The sequence below is a fragment of the Hippichthys cyanospilos genome, chromosome 5 (assembly GCF_059441005.1).
Source record: "Hippichthys cyanospilos isolate Australia breed blue-spotted pipefish chromosome 5, RoL_Hcya_1.0, whole genome shotgun sequence".
In the NCBI taxonomy this organism is placed as follows: Eukaryota; Metazoa; Chordata; class Actinopteri; order Syngnathiformes; family Syngnathidae; genus Hippichthys; species Hippichthys cyanospilos.
Window position 1 is genome coordinate 11,559,184 of NC_142373.1, and position 19,715 is coordinate 11,578,898.

At 39.5% G+C, this 19,715-nt stretch overlaps 1 protein-coding gene across 1 annotated transcript in view; it reads right to left on the reverse strand.

The window, feature by feature from the left end:
* The window catches only part of myo10l3 (myosin X, like 3), a 51,502-nt gene that overhangs the window by 29,370 nt on the left and 2,417 nt on the right, over positions 1 to 19,715 (reverse strand). The window contains exons 2-11 of the mRNA XM_088415597.1: positions 12,075 to 12,173; positions 7,187 to 7,345; positions 5,287 to 5,474; positions 5,062 to 5,196; positions 4,391 to 4,515; positions 4,247 to 4,260; positions 4,055 to 4,139; positions 3,739 to 3,845; positions 2,828 to 2,957; positions 2,030 to 2,148 (exon numbers count right to left, since the gene is read on the reverse strand). Of these exons, the coding sequence (XP_088271723.1) occupies positions 2,030 to 2,148; positions 2,828 to 2,957; positions 3,739 to 3,845; positions 4,055 to 4,139; positions 4,247 to 4,260; positions 4,391 to 4,515; positions 5,062 to 5,196; positions 5,287 to 5,474; positions 7,187 to 7,345; positions 12,075 to 12,173 (1,161 nt within the window). The remainder of the gene's footprint in view (positions 1 to 2,029; positions 2,149 to 2,827; positions 2,958 to 3,738; positions 3,846 to 4,054; positions 4,140 to 4,246; positions 4,261 to 4,390; positions 4,516 to 5,061; positions 5,197 to 5,286; positions 5,475 to 7,186; positions 7,346 to 12,074; positions 12,174 to 19,715) is intronic.

Consider the following 19,715-nt stretch of genomic DNA (forward strand, 5'->3'; position numbering starts at 1 on the left):
TGGGGTATGAATAAAAAGATTTCTTCATATATTTACTGGAAAAAAAGGCAAGGGGGCGGAGCTTGGGGCACTGGGATGTGTCACAAAGCTTCCCAAATATCAGAAAACTACGCTTTGAGTTACACTTGCGACAAATGGCTCTTAACAGTTAAGTTTACTTATTCAGTCGCAAAGACGGAGTTTTAAAGACTCCAGACATTCAATTCCAAATATTTATTTCTATATTTTCTCCCAGTGAAATAAATGAAAATGCAATGAATCCATTACAGACTCCTTGATGAAGCTAACAAAATATGTTGTAATGTTTTCGTTATCTAATATTAATGTTTGCTGTTTTATAAAAACAAAAAGCATAGGCATTGGAACTGAATTTGCACCGATATCTTTCGACATATTTTATTCAGCAAGCCAAGAAAATACATCGTATAAAATCATTGGTTCTAATTCATCCATCTATTTTTTTTTTACAGCAATTGCTCTTAATTTGAGAAGAACACATTGTGCTTCGCCAGGTCATTAACAAATGTTAAACTAGATTTGCTAAAACCCTGTTCAAATCCAGCGTAGAACAAATTGAGGACCACCCATCAATATAATACGGGGGGCATAACTTTCTGACACTTGAGAAACGTTTTCCTTGCAGTAATTAAGGTAACCGTTTGATCCAGGAAGACATTAATCTCATTTACTTGATTTCCTATCAATGAATGGTTAATATGGGATGTTGCCCAGCCTCCTGGAATGGATTTTTTTTCAACCTTTAAAGTTCTGCCCTGTGGTACATTACAATTATTCTAACACGCTGATGAAGATTAGCCCTCATTAATCATAAACTGAGGCAAAATGTATAATACCAGGCACACTGTGAGTGAATTATCACATTGTCTGCCACCGCAGGAGTCTCCAACTTCATTCCCGCCCAATCATGGGCTCCATTGTGCTTTTGACTCAGATCAGTATCGCCACGGCTTCATTGTGCCGGGAAATCTGGCGCACAAAAAGCAGGAAATGGCTGGGAGTCACGCAAGCCATGCTGAGTGCAGAGTGAGTGAGTGAGTGAGTGAGTGAGTGAGTGAGTGAGTGAGTGAGTGAGTGAGTGAGTGAGTGAGTGAGTGAGTGAGTGAGTTCATCATATCACAATATACCACAATTCCCAAATACAGTATAAGACACACTTTTTTTCCCCAAAATAAAGGCCAAAAGTATGGATGCATCCGATAAGCAGAAACTTAAAATTTGAGTTGTTTTTCTTTCTTTTTTTTTTTTTAATTCGACACATAAGCCGGTTTTGGCGCCCAGATGTGCATTTTTTAATCGTTTGTTTTCGTACTAACAATAATCACTATTACGGGACGAGCAAGAGGGCAGACGTCAGTTGGCTGTTAGCAGGAAGTGCCTGTTGCAATTAACAGCAGCTCGTGTAAGCTGAGGCTGTTACTCCATTATTTTCAATAAAAGAAGCGGGCAGACTGAACCACCATCCGAGTCCATCCTTGCTCACACACAGGAATATTACTAAAACGGAGAGTATCATGTAAAAGTTATTATGTCTCAAGCTGATTCCATTAAGAGTAGCAAAGTATACAGCTGCGTGCACTGGTTAGAGCACAAGGAAAGGTATTCTATTTGACTCGTTAATTAACTGCGGTCTTTTGGCATAAACACACACACATAATAAACTCGGTGAAACATGGATGCTGCGTAACCGAGCGTTTATTTTCAAATGAAGTCGAGCTGTGTTGTGAGGAGAAAGATAAACAACTGCTTGGAGCACATTCAAAGTAACATCGGCAAGGCGTTCACTGACCGCTCATTATGTGGGAACTCTGAAACTTACGGACTTGAACACAAGAAAATATGAAGGAAAAAGAGATCCATTCTATTTTGCTAAAGTTTTTACATCCTTGCCAGTGTCGGTGCATCTTATACACGATAACATAGAAAATAGCAGAATTTTACCCCAAAATTTGGGGTGCGTTCTATTCACAGGATGGAAGAGGATTCTGTGGAACTTGGTCTGGATTGTTACCTGCTCCACGGTGAGAGGGGAGCAGATCTCCTCTCCTCGAAGGATCATGGAGCGCTGGGTCAACACCTCGGATAGCTGGAAGGCGTCCAAGCCAAGCAGTTCACTCACGTTACTGACCACTGAAAACACCCACATACAGTACATATATATTATGTCAAATTCAGTCTGTGACCAAGCTCGTACTTGTCTATACTGGAGCCCTACAAATTCTGCCTAGCAACGAGAATTCAAGCAAACATTCTGCATGACCTACTAAATTTGTTGATTTTATTCTTGGCAGGGAGGCTGTATCGTGAAGATCTATGATCAATTTCAGCAGTAGGCAACTTGGATATTTGGAAAAGAGGTCGGACAGGGAACAAAGGAGAATGGCGCTCATGTTTCAGCCTGCTCGGGACTATTGCTGCCGTGTCAATCAAACTCAGGGGCAGCAGGCAGACAAGTCCAAATGATTGGTATCAGGTTGTGAAATTAAATTCCTTAACCCTCTGGGCTCTTTGCTGGCCATTTGTGTTCACCTTGCTTTTTTTTTTTTTTTTTTTTTAAAGGCCATTTAGCCATGGGAGGTCAAATGTGCTGAAACATTCCATTAAATAACAAATGAAAGACATATTGTTCATCTAATTTTATGTTGGTTGTATCATAGTAATACAATGATGTTGTTTTAAACTTCATGCAGTAAAAAAAACAAAAAACAAATATACATTGGAACATTTTTTTGCCCATCATTCACTCTATGAAGATGCAGCTTATCTGATTTGGCGCACTGTGAGCATGCCTCCTGTTTTCCTTTCATACCTCCTTTAGACGTGATCTGAGCTCCTCCTGCTGTCATGAATTCGATGTTTCCCATCTGGAGGACGGCAGACAACAGCTTGAAGACATCTCGGATCTCCTCTTCGCTGAATTCCATCACCTGCAGCGCTTCCTGTTTTGCAACCAGCAAAGGGCCATTTACAAGCTTCGATGAATTCAAAACAACACTTCACGTTCGCCTCGGTTGAGATAATCAGGATCACTGTTTTTAACAAATCCATTAATTTATTATTACTAAATTAAGAATTGAATCTTTACTATTGAAGGCATTTAAACACAGATTTTGGCCTTAAGATGCCACAAGATGGCACTAAAGCTGTGTCTGATGGAAAAGCACGCCTTTGGAACCATCACCTTACATTTCAGTGCCAAGGAGCTATGGTGATGCAAGAGGATATCAAAGTAGAGCTTCGGCGTCATTTTGAGTCCTGTAATATTTATATTTATTTTTCAGTTTCCTCATAAAATAATCAGATATAAATCAATTACAAGGCGGACGAATTATCGATGCCACTATTTGGTATTTTAACAAATCACTTAAAATGTATGAGATTCCACTGAACCTGGGAACATTGCGTCCTTTGCTTTTGTATGAAGTTAAAACAAAGATAAGCGAACTTTTAAAATTGTTGTTATTTTGAGATTTTGGAGAGCTTGCGATACTATAAAAAACTATAAGGAGCTATTTACTTGTTTAAGTAAATAGTAAGATTGTGGTAGATCCTGAACATTTTTTTTACAATTTTACAACAAATGTACATAGTGTTAAATAAAAAATAATAAACATTATGCAAATGAGGTATTTTACATCTGAGTTGGCCCTTCATTTTGAACATCAAACGAATCCACTCCTAATAAAGAGTTGCAGTGCCCCTCAGTGGTGTAATACTGACCATGACGCTATCAAAAAGCTGCTTGTCATCCAAGCTGCCGTCCTGCACGCAGCCTGACTGGCTGAGATAGTGGTATGACTCCGGACCCTCAGACAACAAGTACATATCTGCAACAAAAGCCATAGAATGGACTTCATTACAAATTAAACACGTTTGAATAAGGTAGAAAAGAAATAGAAAAATTCATTGGTTTAGCAGTTCAAATCAAGCAATGAAACGTATCATGTACGGATATGATGAACACATAGAAAAATAAATGATTTTCCATCATGTTCTAATTTAACAAGGGTCCTTTTGAAGGGCAAAAGCCCCCCACCTCTGTGGTCTTTGTCAGCCCCTGCTAACAGCGCGTAGAAGATGTGGTAGTTTCGTTCTCCCGGATTTTGACGCACCACGCGGTTCTTGAGAAGAGAGAGCAGATGATGAGGATAATATTGAATAACTGTTCTTATCAGTTATTTCCTGGATTCCTGGTAGCTGCAGGAAGACATTTTTGACAGGGGTGTACCTTTTCCAGCAAATCTGATGATTGAAAGTCAAGAAGAATAACAAAAGTAGAATTCAGCTTTAGGGAGACACAATTTTTATCCGTGTGAGTTTACATTTATTAAAGTTTATCATGGACGCATAATATAATATTGTTGAAGGATACAATCGATGATGCAGCCGCCCTGAATGTTTCCGTTCTGGGAAAAGTGGAGCTGGATGAACTTCCCGAAGCGACTGGAGTTGTTGTTGTACACCGTCTTTGCATTCCCGAAAGCTTCCATGATGGGACTGAAGGGTTTAATGGATGCCAGTGCTTCTCAATATTTTTTCAGGAGCATGCACACTGAGAAATATTTTTCAACCAAGTACCTCCAAATCAGCATGAATCATTTTTGGAATTAAAAAAAAAAATACTAAGAAGAAAAAAAGAAAGAAAAGAAATTAGGCCAAGTGTTGGTTCAAGACCATTACTTGCTATTGGTACTCAGCCCTCCCTACATACGCTTGGCAAAGGAGTCACTATAGCACAATTTAGCAATAACGTGCTTCATGTTCCAATTAATCTGCTCTTAATTTGAAAAGTCATTCCATTAAAAAATCATCAAATCACACTGTGATTTTAACACTGTTAAAATCTCCTGTACCCCGGAAGTACTTTCACTTACACCCATTTGAGAATCATTCCTGTATACTGTTAAATTAGCCTAAATTACCAACGATTCCCAAGGAATGATTTAAATTTGCAATATCTTCCAACCTACTACTACTTATTAACGCAATTTACCACTTCTTTGGAACCGACTCCATTTCCATATCATTCCAAAACTTTTGTACCTGCTCTGGATGAGCGCCTGCTCCACCCTGGTGGTCCTCTCCGATGGAGGCGTACCTGCAGAGTTCTGGCTCATCACTGAGAGGAACTTGAGCAGCAACTTGGTGCTCTCAGTCTTCCCAGCACCGCTCTCCCCGCTGACGACATTGAAAGTCAGGCGCATTAGCTACACTTAGCCGAGAGTGGAGTAGTTAATGAATAAGCAGCACGGCTCACTCAGTCATTACCTAATGAGAACACACTGGCTGTCGTGTCTCTTCCACAAGCAGCGGTAGCACTCGTTGGCAACGGCAAATATATGAGGCGGCAGCTCCCCCATCTGGTGTTTGCTGTATAAGTCCACCGAGCCGCTGTCGTACAGGCCCGCAATCTGCTTGTAGGGATTTACGGCTGCCAGGATCGAACCAATGTTTGTCTGCGAGTGAACACAAAGATACAAAGAACAGACAAGAGCGCTTGTGTGGGAAGCACTGATTTAGAATATTTCGTGTACTTTTGGCTGAAAAGCGAAGCGTGTAGAGTCTCTGTCACTAAAATGCGTGCTCATTCTGAACAGTCTCTCAAAGCATTTACACTCTTTCTTTTATCTTAACGATTAGGTGTCGTAACATCATCTGTTTTATTTCTGTCTCGACAGCCGGAAAATTGTGTCACGTACAAAACTTCAAAAAACAAATTCATACAGCAGTTTGCAAAGGAGTCACTATAACACAATTGTTATTACAACAAAAAAAATTGCTTCATGTTTCAATTAATTTCCTCTTAATTTGACAAAAAGTTGCGAAATTAGCATTAAAATAAAATTGCTGATATATGCAGAAACCCTGGAAAATCTCCCCGGAATGCCTTCGTTTACCCCCAGAGTTTCTCATAGCAACCATTTGAGAATCGCTGCTACAGGACAAAGCGTTGCAAAACTGTCAAATGTTCTGGCTGTAATTTATGTCATTATTGTTGAAGGCATAAAGGGAATAAATATGGTAAGTTGTTTTAGTTATTATACTGTGTATACATTTTTTTTTATAAATCCATTTTTTATTGAAGCACAAAAACCTGGTGTGATTGTCAAAAAACTGTCAAGAAACTAAATGCCATGAATTTGAGGAAATGGCTGAGAATAAAAAGAAAGTATATCCCCCATGAAAAACGCAGGTTCATACTAATCAACACAGGTAAATTATCATATCTCTGACGGTGACAATTCACATATTTTCAGATATTGCTCTTGTTCCAGATCCATAGTACAATAGATTACAGTACTAGGGGTTTGGCATTGAGGCTGGATTGAATTTCATGGCGTCATTTCACTTCCTTCACTAGAGCTAGTAACATTTGTGAATTCAGCCATTAAAGTACCTCGCGGATTGTATTTGTAAGTCATCGTTCCGGGATATTACGCACAAAACATACAATTCTTGGATTGTGGTGTTCAAAGAGGCTTAAAAAGCTCAGGATCCTGTTAACTGTATTCGACCCAAAGCCTATTTTACAGTCAGAAACTCAAGCAGTGGAGCAATTGTTTTGCCCTCAACCGCACTGCATTATTAATAGACTTCCATAATGAAAGGATGCATAAATTGAAAACGCTATGCATTCCCATTGCAACAAAGAAGTAACAATTGTCAGTATATGTTTTTTCAGAGACGATACGATACCAACTATTGGTATCGTAAGGCCGATAACAACTATGTGAAGCTAACATTCATTTGCTCGACACAAGAAATAATGTTAGCTAACTTAGCATGAACTTATCTTGCCTAGCTAGCTAAGGCTTAATTTACCTACCTCATTCCTCGCTAGCTAAACCTACTGACTTCTTGGAGGGATCCTCATCACCTGTGCTCCCTCGCACGCTTATGGAAGCAAAATCAGCTACACGTGAATAAATTACCATATTAATTAGCCATGTGTGCATTGTTTATGTGGAGTGAATACAGTAGCAATGAATTACTATGCTAAGTAGTATGAGGCATTTGTGCTCTAAAGAGAATTTGTTTTTACCGGGGAAATTTTTACTGAAGCACTGCAGATCAGTAACGTAACATGCGCTCCAATGAAATCTGTATAGATGTAAAGAAAGCCAGACAACGTGGGGCCTACTGTACATGTTCCGACAAGGTTCCTTACATAGATGTTGTCTCTCTGGTAGCGCTGAAAGAGGTTGTGCATAATGGCGGCTTCGTGCAGCTCTGCCAGTGTGGACATGTCCTCCACTCCATGGACGGTGCTGGGGTGCATTGGGTACGTTGTGTCCTTGTTTAGCGACGCCTTCTCCAGGTAGATCACCTGGAATCACACAATGCACATAATCAGACTCCAGACAGTGATTGGAGATTTATCTTTGCATTTTGCTTGCAAATATGTTGACCCGCTCCGCTCCATTTTAAATTGTTTTTTGTCAATTAAAAGTGTATTGGAGGAAAAAAAATAGATTTAAGGAGGCACAGGATGGGGGTTGTGAGCCCCCCCCCAAGGCATTACTGCCAGGGCCTCTGGCGTATTAGCTTACATCCCAGCAGGCATCAGACTTCTTAGTTTTAGATTAGATGACTGCCGAGTCATCACAAACAGACTCGGTGCTACCTGGCTGCCCAAAGAATTTGCTGAGTGAGGCTGATTGTGTATCAGCTTTTTGGTGGCTCTTTTGGGAGGAGATAAATTCCAAAGAGTTGTAACCAATGAAAATTAGCATTGGAGAGTATAGTACTTCCAAAAAACATACAGCAATAAATTAGTTAAATAAAATATAACAAATTAAACAATTTGTGCGACATGATTTCATGCTTCAATGCCCATGAACATTGTGCTGCTCCAATCAGTATGTGCAACACATTACTTACTGTACATAGTGTAAGATTGTCTCTTCTTTTGAAGAGTAGCAAACTGCAGTAATATGTGATTTCTTTACAAAGGATAAAGAATATATTACTGGTGACAGGCCGAACCCTCTTTAGTCAAATTTTGATAAATGTTGTTCTTTAAAAAAAAAAACAATTTATGAAAACATATTTGTTTTTAAAATAAATTATTGACCTAGTATTGAAAATCAGTTGCAAACTTTCCCAATGCAATGCAATTGGGTGAACAAATTTGGGGTCTCATAAAAAGTGCAATTTTGTACTTTTGGAAAATGACTTGACAAAATCTATATTTAAGTATTCTTACAATTAGGTAAATGCATTGATTAATCGACAAATTAATTGATTACCAAAGAAATCACTAACTGATTTGATAACCGAATAATTGTCCTGAGCTATCGAATCAGGACTCCATTATCAGCGGATCCTCAAAATCAGGTGACTCAGGTGCAAAAAAAACTCATTGCGACATCCCTACTTTTAGGGAAAACCTCTGTATCATTTTTGACACTTAAGCCAACTAGATATTGTAATGTCATGTAATGTTGGCTATTATGAGGATTCTAAGTGTTTTTTAGGTACTACTTGGTGTGGGAAATCTGAGAACCAATGTATTCCAAATTGACTTGAATAGGTAATATTTTATTTCACACCAGTGTTTGAGTAATTCCACGCAGAATGTTACTGGAGATTGGGCGTAAGCGGAGGCAAAAGCACAATAACAAAACGGTCATCTTGCGAAAATTATGGTTATGAGGACAACGACCTCGGGGGAGAAAGGCAGCACGTGCGATGATGTAATCCGCCCAGTAGATTTACAGGCATCTTGAGTGTAAATATTTAACCCTTTTTTTTCCCACTGTCTGAACTGGCAAATCAGTCAAGAGAATGTTTCACATGAGTCACTTAGCATTCAGTGAGATCACTTACTCTGTGTCACTGATGCTATTATGAATCCCTGGGAAATAGACTCTTAATGGAGAAACAGCAGCCACTTCCCTCCACTTCACCGGCCGTGAAATTCTTATCATTCTTACATTTTGCACGGAATGAGAAAAAAAAAAAAGCAAAAAGTAAATCCCAAGATAAACAACTGTGAGGCTGTATCATCAGGAATGTCTACTCATATCAGTTTACAGATGGACTCAATCATTTTGACTTGACGTCTCTTTCAATTCAATTGCCTTTGTTGTGGATCCCCTTTTAAAAATGCTGTGTTCGGATTTCACAGCGCAGGCTTCAGGAAGCCTCGGGGAGTTTTTCCACGTCAAAAAACATCTAAAGACCGTCGCAGAAAACCAAGCGGGTGTTCAGGTTTCACCGTCCTCCATTTCATCCCAACTTCTTTGGTTCTCCGTCATTCTTGGCTAATAATTCACTGCATTAATGGCCTCAGTAGACCATCTTAGATTATTAGCTTTGTTTAAGTTGCAGGCTCATTAGCGTTGACAAGAGGAGTGCTGTAATTAGGGCTGGGCGATATTGCCCAAAAATAAAATCACATTTTTTTTCAGTGCTTCTGAACAATTACGTTTTTAATAGATTTTATATTTCTGTACATTACTATAATACATGAAGCACTATTTGACAACTGTGTGTCACTAGTACTATGAGTGACAACAAAGCACTGAAAAGATTGACCAAACATGCATAAACCTGCTAGAACAGAGTGTTGGTGATAGTATGCATGGTGAGAAGTATGCCAAAGTTGTACCCTTAGTGTTGCAGAAATACAATAGAGAAATGAAAATATACGTGTGATGGTATATGAAGGATTTGATGTAATGCTCAAAGGTCTTCGCCAGAGAAAACGCTTCTTTTGTTTCCTGTACAGTAAAGCCACACCCTGCTTTTGCTGCTTTGTTGAGCCAAGGAGCTCTGCTGAATATTCAGAGAGAAAGGTGGGGTCACCCTCACTGAATGTGCACAGCGGGTATTCAAGGCAAGGCAACAAAATAATGGCCTTTGTGGGGCTTTTGGACTGATGTGCGTAATGTGACATATTGGGTGTTTAAATGGTAAAAAGATTTGGGGTGATTTACAGAAGCTTTACATTGTATACCAAGTAATATTTTTGAGCCTTAAACATATAATCGATCTATCACAGATGGTTGCTATAATGTTTGTGTGAGCCAGCATTCATTGCTCACATAAAGGCTCTTTTGACTAATAAAAACGAGGGGCCAGAGTGACCTATTTTAAACCTCTAAATGAGACGACTCTGTTCGCACAAGAGGAAGCTCATTTGTTACACTTCTTGAAGTAAAGAAAAGCCGACAGTAGATACAGTCTACAGGACAGATAATATAAACATACAGTTTGGGTTTTATTGGACTGAGAAAAACTCATCACTTATTATTCTTTGCAGAGAAACTATGAATATGATACACATAAAGAAAATGGATGGTTGGGTGATTTTTGTTTTCCTTATCTTTCTTGTGTATTACTTTAAAAAGTATCCAGTAGAAGAGCGGTAATGTGATAGCAAGGTTCTTATTTAAACATCTCATTTGAAGTCATTACATGTCTGTCGGTGGTTCCGTTTTGGGCTCTGCTATTTTTACACACAGGTGCAATGTCAGTCAGAGCTTCTTTTGGTAAATGTATCCTGGCAGTGTTTCTACCCCGGCCTCCCCCCTCCCTCGAGGCGGTGCTATACCATTACCAGTGGGTTCAGTGGTGCTGCTGGGTGGCTAAAGTGCTCATCTTGCAGCCTCCTGAGGGGAGTGTGTCTGGGCTTTAACAGCCCGACTTAGCTGCTGTCACATTAACCGGCACATCAGCATTTGTCATTGTCTGAGACCTGAATGAGAGGAATGAGGCAAGAGTACACAAAAAACTCATAGGTTTTGTGGTCTGTGTGTGCGTCCATCTGTGTGTGTGTGTGTCTTTTATGTGGGCAGATGGCACCAGCTGGATTAACAGTGTGTCTGTTATTTTGAGGATGGCGCATATAAAGTAGTCCTGATACCTGATGTTAAAAAATAATAGTACTTTTACCAGCATTTTAGCCAAAAGTTATACCTAACGGTGTGTGAGAGTATTTTATATTTTCTTTTCTTTGGGGTACAGTGTTACTGCATGCATTTTTTGTCTGGTCCAAAGTTGGAGAAATACAAAGAAAAATAGCAAGGTAAGAAAATTGCTATTTTTGGGCTGGGATGCATTAAAATGAAGAAAGATTTTGATTTGATTTGATTGCAAGAAAAACAGTGACATAAAACTGCAAAAGATAAAGTTGTGGTCATGATTTCTGCGATGGAGTAAAGCTGCAATAACCAAGCTGCGATGTAGCACTGTATACCAAAACATTGACATTGATTTAGCCACAAGCGCTTCTCTCAATCAGGCTCGTTCACTTGCTGGTTAAGTCAAAGCACCAGTTACTAAAGTCAAGCTGTGGCAGGGTTTTTCATTTTTTGGACCGGAATTTCCCCATCTCTCTGCAACCAACCAACCAATCAACAACAAATGTAGCAGAATTTCATATCGGTAATGACATCAAAAAACCCAGAGGTCACTGGACAAAAAAAAAAAAAAAAATAGATAAGGGGGAGAACACACACTAACACTTTTTTTTCTTACCCTACTTTCAAAGTTATTTTTCACATGTCCATCATCACTCCACTCTCACCATTTCCGAGCATGAGGAGCAGGATTTCCTCCAGACACAGACGCTCATGCGACGGCAAACAGATAAGCTCATTCTCCACAGGCTTACAAAAGGTGTTGATCCCACAGCAACCGCAAATGAAACATGCGTACGTGAACTTCCTGCACTAACAGTCTGACTCTTGGTTTGACCCAAAATGCTCAAGATATTGAAACTATATTTAAAACAAACCCTAGCTTTATCTCCATGTAATATTGTGAAATGTTTGCATGCGTTTCTGTCCAAGCAAAACTGAGTGAAGAAGCACTAAGGAATAATTCTAAAGTGTGTTTTAATAGGTTTCCGCTATTGCTGACATTTCTTATTCCAAATGCTCAATGACGCGCTACAAATTACATTTGTATACATAATTTGGAGGTTTCTGTACTGAAAAAAAAAACATATTCAATTCCCTTCTATATATTTTGATATGACCCAATATGATCATGAAGAAAAAAGGCATTTGACGACTCTCAGACCGACCCAATAACCACTGCCCTCTTACCTTTCCATAGTCAGTAGTGAGGACCAGTGATGTGTCGTCACAGGAGCTGACGGTCGAAGGGAGGAGTTGCTCTTTATGTTTCAACCACACACGGGAGCCCTGCAACATCGTTATCAAACACCACTTCGTTAGCATCCTAAATCATTTTTGTACAGTAGAAAAACAGTTAAAAGAGTTGCCTACAGTAACGACAGACATTTTTAGGCCGATTCATTTTGGTGCGGATGACAAAGAGTTTGCTTTTCGCCTACTGCGGTGAGAATCTACTTGCACAAAGCCCAAGAAAGTTGCCGTGACATTTTTTTGGTAATCTAATTATTCACATTATTCGATTAAACGAGGCATTACCTTTTCAAATTTGAACAGCTTTCCAAACAAGAAAAATAAAAAACATACGTGAACATCCTTTAAAATGAAATTCTAGCTCTCGTAAGACAATTGCTAGTATTGTTTACGTATCAATGTTGAGTTCCTGGCCTTCCCAACCTTATGAATTAACAATGCGACGACCAAACACAATAACAGGAATCATCAAGTATGCCTGTCATTTCCTCATAGCAAAGGAAGATGCATTTATAGACTTGGGCCTGGCAAGCATCTTATAGTCAATGTAGGACAATGCTTGTCGGATGACTGCCGTGGTATTTATTAGTGTCACAAACAAATGTGCATTTTAGTCCAATACATTGGGAAGTCAATAGAAGAATTCTTTGTGATTCATCATCGTTGTTCTATTTTTTTTTTTTTTTTTTTTTGAGGTAACAGAGACCTCAAAAGCACCCACAAAGAACTAGGGGGAAAACAAGCTCAAGTCCCCTCGGTTTTTTTGGTATACACTGTCAAGCAGAAGTCAAGCTAACTGCAAGTGATCATGCTATGCCTCACAGTAAGGTGCCACCAACATAGTGAGGACTCCAACTTCAAAATAAATCTTAGCTTCCGAAATAACGTGGACATTAATATTATGGTACACTTTTATTGTTGAAGAAATCTCAGCAGAAACTGTGTTTAATTGCTAACTATGCCAATCAAAGATGCTTAAAAAGACGTAATTATGCTGACATTGCATTATACAGTCAAGTGAGGTTAGTTTGGCGTGGGCGAGTACCGATACTAAGTGTTGGTATAGGACCATATATTCACAAAGGCCACACCTCTTGGAGTGTCTATTTTTAATTTTCATCCGAATTCCCGATTATGCAGCGCTACAGGGAACAAAAGGGAATTGTGTCCAACAGAGCATAAAACCGAACAGATCAATATGCATGGATTCCACTTGGAAACCTAATACAAGACAAGGTCACCACTTTTCGACATCAATCCTCATTAACTATTTAAAAGGCGCGGCCACGTGTGCACAATTCTAATCCACTGGGAAAAACACATTACATCATGCTTTTTAAAACACGCGGAGTAATTGGTAGGATACTATATATACTGTACAGAAGTAGTCAGTCTGTATTTCTGAGTAATGCTTAGACAAAACAACCTCTCCGAAGCTACTTCCATCAACTCCCTTCTGACAACTAATGGAGCGCAGCTAAAAAGGGCTCTCACAAACCACCAGGGACAACAGTTTGCTGGCTCGTGTAAATTAGAAAGAGGAGAATGTCCGAGAAGCGGGAAAGAAAAGGCAGAAACAAGTATTGGAGTAACTACAGCACGTGCTGTTGCATTAACACACTTCTATTAGGGGACTGATGATGAGTGCCCGTCTCTGCCTGGTTCCAGCTCGGCCTACTCAGAGAAAAGCCGCTTCATGCTGAGGTCCAGATTATTAAGATTTATTCCACAGACAATCAGGTGCTCTTATGTAACTGGAAATCACAGGATCACAGTGTTTCAAACTGAATATTGTTGGAACTTGCTGAGGAGCGAAAAACATTTCACTAAAGCATTTTGGACGGCTAATTTTCGAAGGTCACGATGGTTCTTGACATGGAACTGACAATAATGTGATATTTGATTGTAGATTAGTCTTTGGTTTGGAGTTGAGCTAAAACAGTGCAAACCGCATAAATCTGACAAACAATAATATAGCCTGACATGACCTCTTGACCAAAAATACCCAACGGGTTTTTGCTGTGATACGACTTTGATGATGATTGATTACGGAAAGTAACAATTAGGGCAATGATGAAGAAACATAGCGCTTGTTGGGTTTTCCAAAAACGTTCACGCCATAGTCTAGAGATGTCAAAATAATCGATTGATCGAAAACTATTCATATGATTGAGTAATCGTTTAGTGGCATTGTTTAGCTGAAAATGATTAAAATCCTCTTTTGGCCACTCAACACTAAATTATTTTAGCCCATGAAAACAGACTGATTATCTTTTATCGTTGTTTGGTTTAATAGACTCTTCAAAGGACAGATAAGAAGTTAAAGTCTAATGTGTCTATTGGGTTTCTGTAGCTTAGACTATATAGTTTAAGATGCTTTTTTTTTTTATAGCCGCTAAGTTTGTGATAAAACCCGCCTGACGCCGGCACGCCACCTCAGCAACAGATGGTCCATTCAAAACTCCTCCCCCTTGTCGCTGCCTTCATAAAGAGTCTTGTCACATAAGTCAGGACAAAGGCGGCCACCTCTGACTGACAGAGAAGCTCCAAGTTAACCAGGCGGAAATATCCCAAACAAAGACCAGCTGGGACACAATGGGCACATGTCAAACCCCCCCAAAACACACACACATACTCCCCCCCACCCCACTTAAATCACCTGGTGTGGCCCAGCTGACCATTCTTCCCTAAACACAGGCACCATTTTTTGAACACTCATCAGTGCAATCAAGTGGAGTGTAAATCCGATCTCCTGCTTCTGGTGAACAGATGTTGGAATAACATTTTGCATTTTGAGATTACTTTAAATTCCTCATGTTGCATGTCACAGTGCACGTGGAGCACTGTTGAAACAAAAAAAAAAAGTGATCTAAGTCTCTGAAGATGGATGTGATCTTGGGGCAAAAGGCTTCAGTTTCTGCTGCTTCTACAGTAACAAGCGACCCGGAGAGCGCTAATGAATGAGTGTTAAATTTTTTAGTGCTTATACAGGACAAGGGACACAAGTGCAGGCAGTATCAAGTGATCTGATCAAAAGTCATGACAAAGAACGAAAGCTAATAAAACCAACTCAACTAAGGAAACACAAGATGGGAAGCAGGTTTCGTGGAGTGGAGCTTGGTTTAAATCTGACTGGGTCAAATCTAAGAGATGTTAGTCACCAGATGAAGGGGCCATTTAAATGCAACTTTTTTTTTTTTTTAATTAAAAAAACAAATTTTAAGAAATGCGAAGATGGGCATATTTGCCAGAAAATACAAACATTTTATGTCATTTTATGTCTTGGTGTAACATTTTTGATATTATGATTCTTTGCATGTTGTTTTCTGTTCTTATGCAAAGTCCTGCTAATTTTCATTTCATTAAATTTAATGTTTTGTTAATTACATGTTACAAAATAATAAGGGGGGCTTGAACGGATTCATGACATTTTAATTACTTCCAAAGGGGAAAATGTATTGGTTTTCTGATCACAATCACAAAACGAATTGAAATAGTCAAGATACTACTGGAGCTTATCACATAAGCAGCCACTGAAAATTACACAGACTAAATCAAGCTGTCTTTATATCTAGCCGAGTTAGAGGGTGGGCAGAGGGCAGGCTGCTTGACCGAGGACACAAATCAGATGATTAAGAGCAACCTCCGGCATCTGCGCAGGAAGACATATGAATTAAAGATGATGGAGGAGGCAGCTGATCAGAAATTAGTTAATGGAGGAGGAGGAGCCCCATGGGGACCAGGGCTTCCCCTGGTCGAGAGGGATGACAGCCGTTCATATCCCCCGCTGAGGCCTTAAGGCAGAATGATCTCCATAACACAGCATTCTACATAAGTATACATAACATTTTTATATTGACCTCAATTTGTTCTGCTTTTAAGCCATCTCACTGCACATATTAATGAAAGCAGCAATAAGAACAATCTGGCAAGTACCTACAAATTTGTCAGTAGCCACGTGCACATGAGATCATCTGCGCGGTTGTGTCCAAGCGGGTTCGATGGCCCTTCCCCCACTGTCGACTGACAGCGCTGGTCTACTGTCAGTCTCAGTGTGTTGGAAAAAATGAAATTTGAAGTCCATGGACAGAAGGAAAGGAGAGATAAGAGAGGCTATATTATGGAGATGAAACTATGAATCAAACAACACAGTTTTTATTAATCAGCCGGCTGATATAACTGACTGATATGAGAGATTCTAAAATCCTCCGATTGTTTTATTTGTGTGGAATTATTTATTTAAAGAAACTATTGATGACAAATTTCTGCAATCACTCCATATTTGATAATACAACAATCTCCGCCGACCCCAGGGCCCTAAATGTCGCTGTAATCTGTTTAAGTTATAAACACGGGAAAATTAAAAAGTACAGGCAAAGGCGATGAGACACAACATATTCCATAATGGTCTCAGCCACCAGGTAATCACGGAGGGAAAGTCAGCATCTGGGCTGACAGTAGTAATCACAGGCTAGCTATTATTAAGCTGCAGCACGAGAAGGGATTTAAGCTGGACTCTTATTACTAGCTCATAGAGTCGATCGGGCAAGGGCGGCCAAGGTCAAGGCCAAGAGTCGTTTACTGTGCCAGGCGCGGCCGTGGTAAACAACAACTTTAATTTTCTCTGGCTAAGCATCCCAGATAAATACACTGCAGACAAATCTAGCGAAAATTCATCCTTGGTTGGTCGTGAAGCGCAGAGGACCGGTCTGTTTTTTTTTAGAATCCATCTCTAGTCATAGTACACTATATCCTCTTACAAACTGCTTATTAAAGTTGTAAGCAATTGTAGGTGCTTTTTTTGTTGCCTGTCACACTTTTGCACAAAGTAACCCTCAGAAAATACCTGGCAAATCAAGTACCACAATAATGACCAATATTAAAGCACCTGTACAGTTGGCTAAGTATTATAAGAAATAAAAAGGAGTATTGCACATCCATCCCCCATCCATTTTCTAAAGCCAACTATCCTCCTCACTAGGTTCGCTGGCTTGCTGATGACTACTGTATTACACATTGCTTCTATAAAAATGGTACAGAAATTATAACTATATACTATATATACTATATAAACTATTTATATCTCTGAATTCTGACATTATTCTCAGAATTTAAAACGAGAATTTTGAATTCACAAGGTCAGAATCTGAAACAATCATAATACTTTGAGAGAATTGCGACTTAAAAGTCAAAATTCTTATTTTAAAATGACATTAAAAACAGGATGTGACAATCCTGAGAATAAACTTGAACTGAATTTAAAGCGACAGTTCAAATCCATTTTTGAGAATTCTGACTATTAAGAGTATTCCAAATATATTTTTTCCCTTGGGTTCCCCTTTAATATCGCACTTTCAGCAAAGAATCAAATCCAGAATGTTTGCCAATGTGACACAAGTCTTTTGTCGATGGAAAAGTGGGAGATTATTGCGCAAGGGCATTTTAGTGACTTGTAGTTCAGAGTATAATACACACAGGGAGGAGGGATTGGTGTTAAGAGACACGGATGCATCACGGCAAACTCAAACCCTATATAAGGGCATCACAGAACATATGACTAATCAGAAAGCGAGCACAGCACTAAGGAGATTTAAAATTGTGACGTCACTGTGGCAAGCAACAACCTCAAATGTTTCCCACTGGATAATTAGGGGTTTTGGTCATGATGTTATCCTCTTCAAATACACTCGGTAGGAACATTTTTAAATTTAGGGTTCCTTGCTTTTTTCGTGCCCACTCAGACCAGAAAAGGAGTCCGCCTCTTGCCCTGGGTCAGCTGTTTTAGCTCACACTTGGCTTGAAATGGGATGATAGAAAATAAATTAATGGATGGATATTTATTGTGCTTTGCAGAGACAGAACACTGGCACAGTAAAAAAAAAAAAAAAAAAAAAAAGGATGCCCTGATTGGCATTAAACAAGCATTCTCTTAGAAAATTTTTATTTGGAAAATTTTTCCCTTGACATACATTTGTTTTTCGGTCATCGTGGTTGTATTATTTCCAGTGATGTTTTACCCATTTCAACTCCCTGTTTTTTAACAATCAGTTTTCTTTTTTAACTGCCATTTTTGGTCATAGAACTAGTAAATCGTTTCTGTACGGTAAATTGGGCAGAGAGTTATAATACTGATGAACCTGCGCCCCAAGCCACAAAGCCAAAACAAGTTCACTTGTTAATGCCAGTGAATGTAAACAATAAATGTTTTTAAACATTACTGAGGTACACTTAGTATTGAACTTTTCTGTGCAATGTAATTTTATATGAATCATTTAATGTTCATGGCCCTCTGCACTATTATTGATTACATAGGCCTTTAGTCTCCTGTATTTTGAATTTGCCAATCATGACGATACTTGGAAAACCAGAGCACTCAAATGTAGCTTGCTAAAACACTCAAACATCACTCCTTACTCCCGTTTAGCATCTTTCCATCATCACAAGCTAATAAACGGGATCAGTGAACTCCTCTCCTCTATCGTTACAGACACAGCAGCTTTAATTATAGAAGATTCAGGTGATGATATAGAAGGCTAAAGCAAACAGCAACAGGAGGGTGTTAGCGAGAGGTTATCACAGCCTTGACCGACTTGCTGATAAATGGGCAGGTCAAGTCACAGATGCCGGAAATGTAAACACTAAACAGCCTAAAAGCAACGTCGTCAGCTACTGTATAATTCATTGCTTGATTGGTAATTATTTATATAATAAAATGCTGCCATAACTGCACATTTTGTTCAGACAACTACTAATACCGTGTAAAACTTTCCTTATTCTCAATCTCACTCATTTATTGCCATTACGGCTGTAAAAAGATACGTATTTACTAAACTAGCAGTAAAAAAAAGTTTTAAGCATTTACTGCCATGGACAACAATCCAATCCTAAATCAATTTCAATTAGGCTGCCAGGAACCGAATGATTACTTTGCAGCGTTTGCCCATATGAACGGTGTTATTTCAAATTTCTCACGGGAGGCCATTTTGTAAATGGTGATTACAAGCTAAGAGGCCGCAGCAGAATTCAAAAGGAATGCCGTTTGGTCTCCTTTCCTTCCTTCCTCGCATCCTCGCCTCACTTCCTGACTTCCTTCTGAGTGGCTGGAGGTGGGGACGCAGTCCTCTCAGATGGCTTCAACAGCTGGAGGAAATGACACCATTTTCACAACAGAATTCTTATTCAGCATGTTGATCTGCATGGCTGGTGCTTGAAAAAGCCCACTGGGTTGCATGTTTCACGGCTGGCAAGAATGCTCGAGGTAACCTAAAGCCCGGCACAGCACGGGATGACATGCCGGCACGGCTGGGAATTTCAAGGGTCGGGGGTAGGGCTCTAAGGATTCCGTCTGGTCAGAATACCTTCCAGGGAAAGGAATCTGGCTTGCGATGTTAGGGGGCTACTCGCACGGGTGTGGAAAGGTCTTCGTTTGGCTTCACAGTGTAAGACAGCTGCCACTTTAAAGGCCTTGAACGGCCAAGTTTAGAATTGAGTGTAGAGGCTGGACAGGATGCTTCACAAAGGCTAGGTTTCCTACATGGAGAGGTGACAGACAGAAATCCACGCCCACTATATCATCAG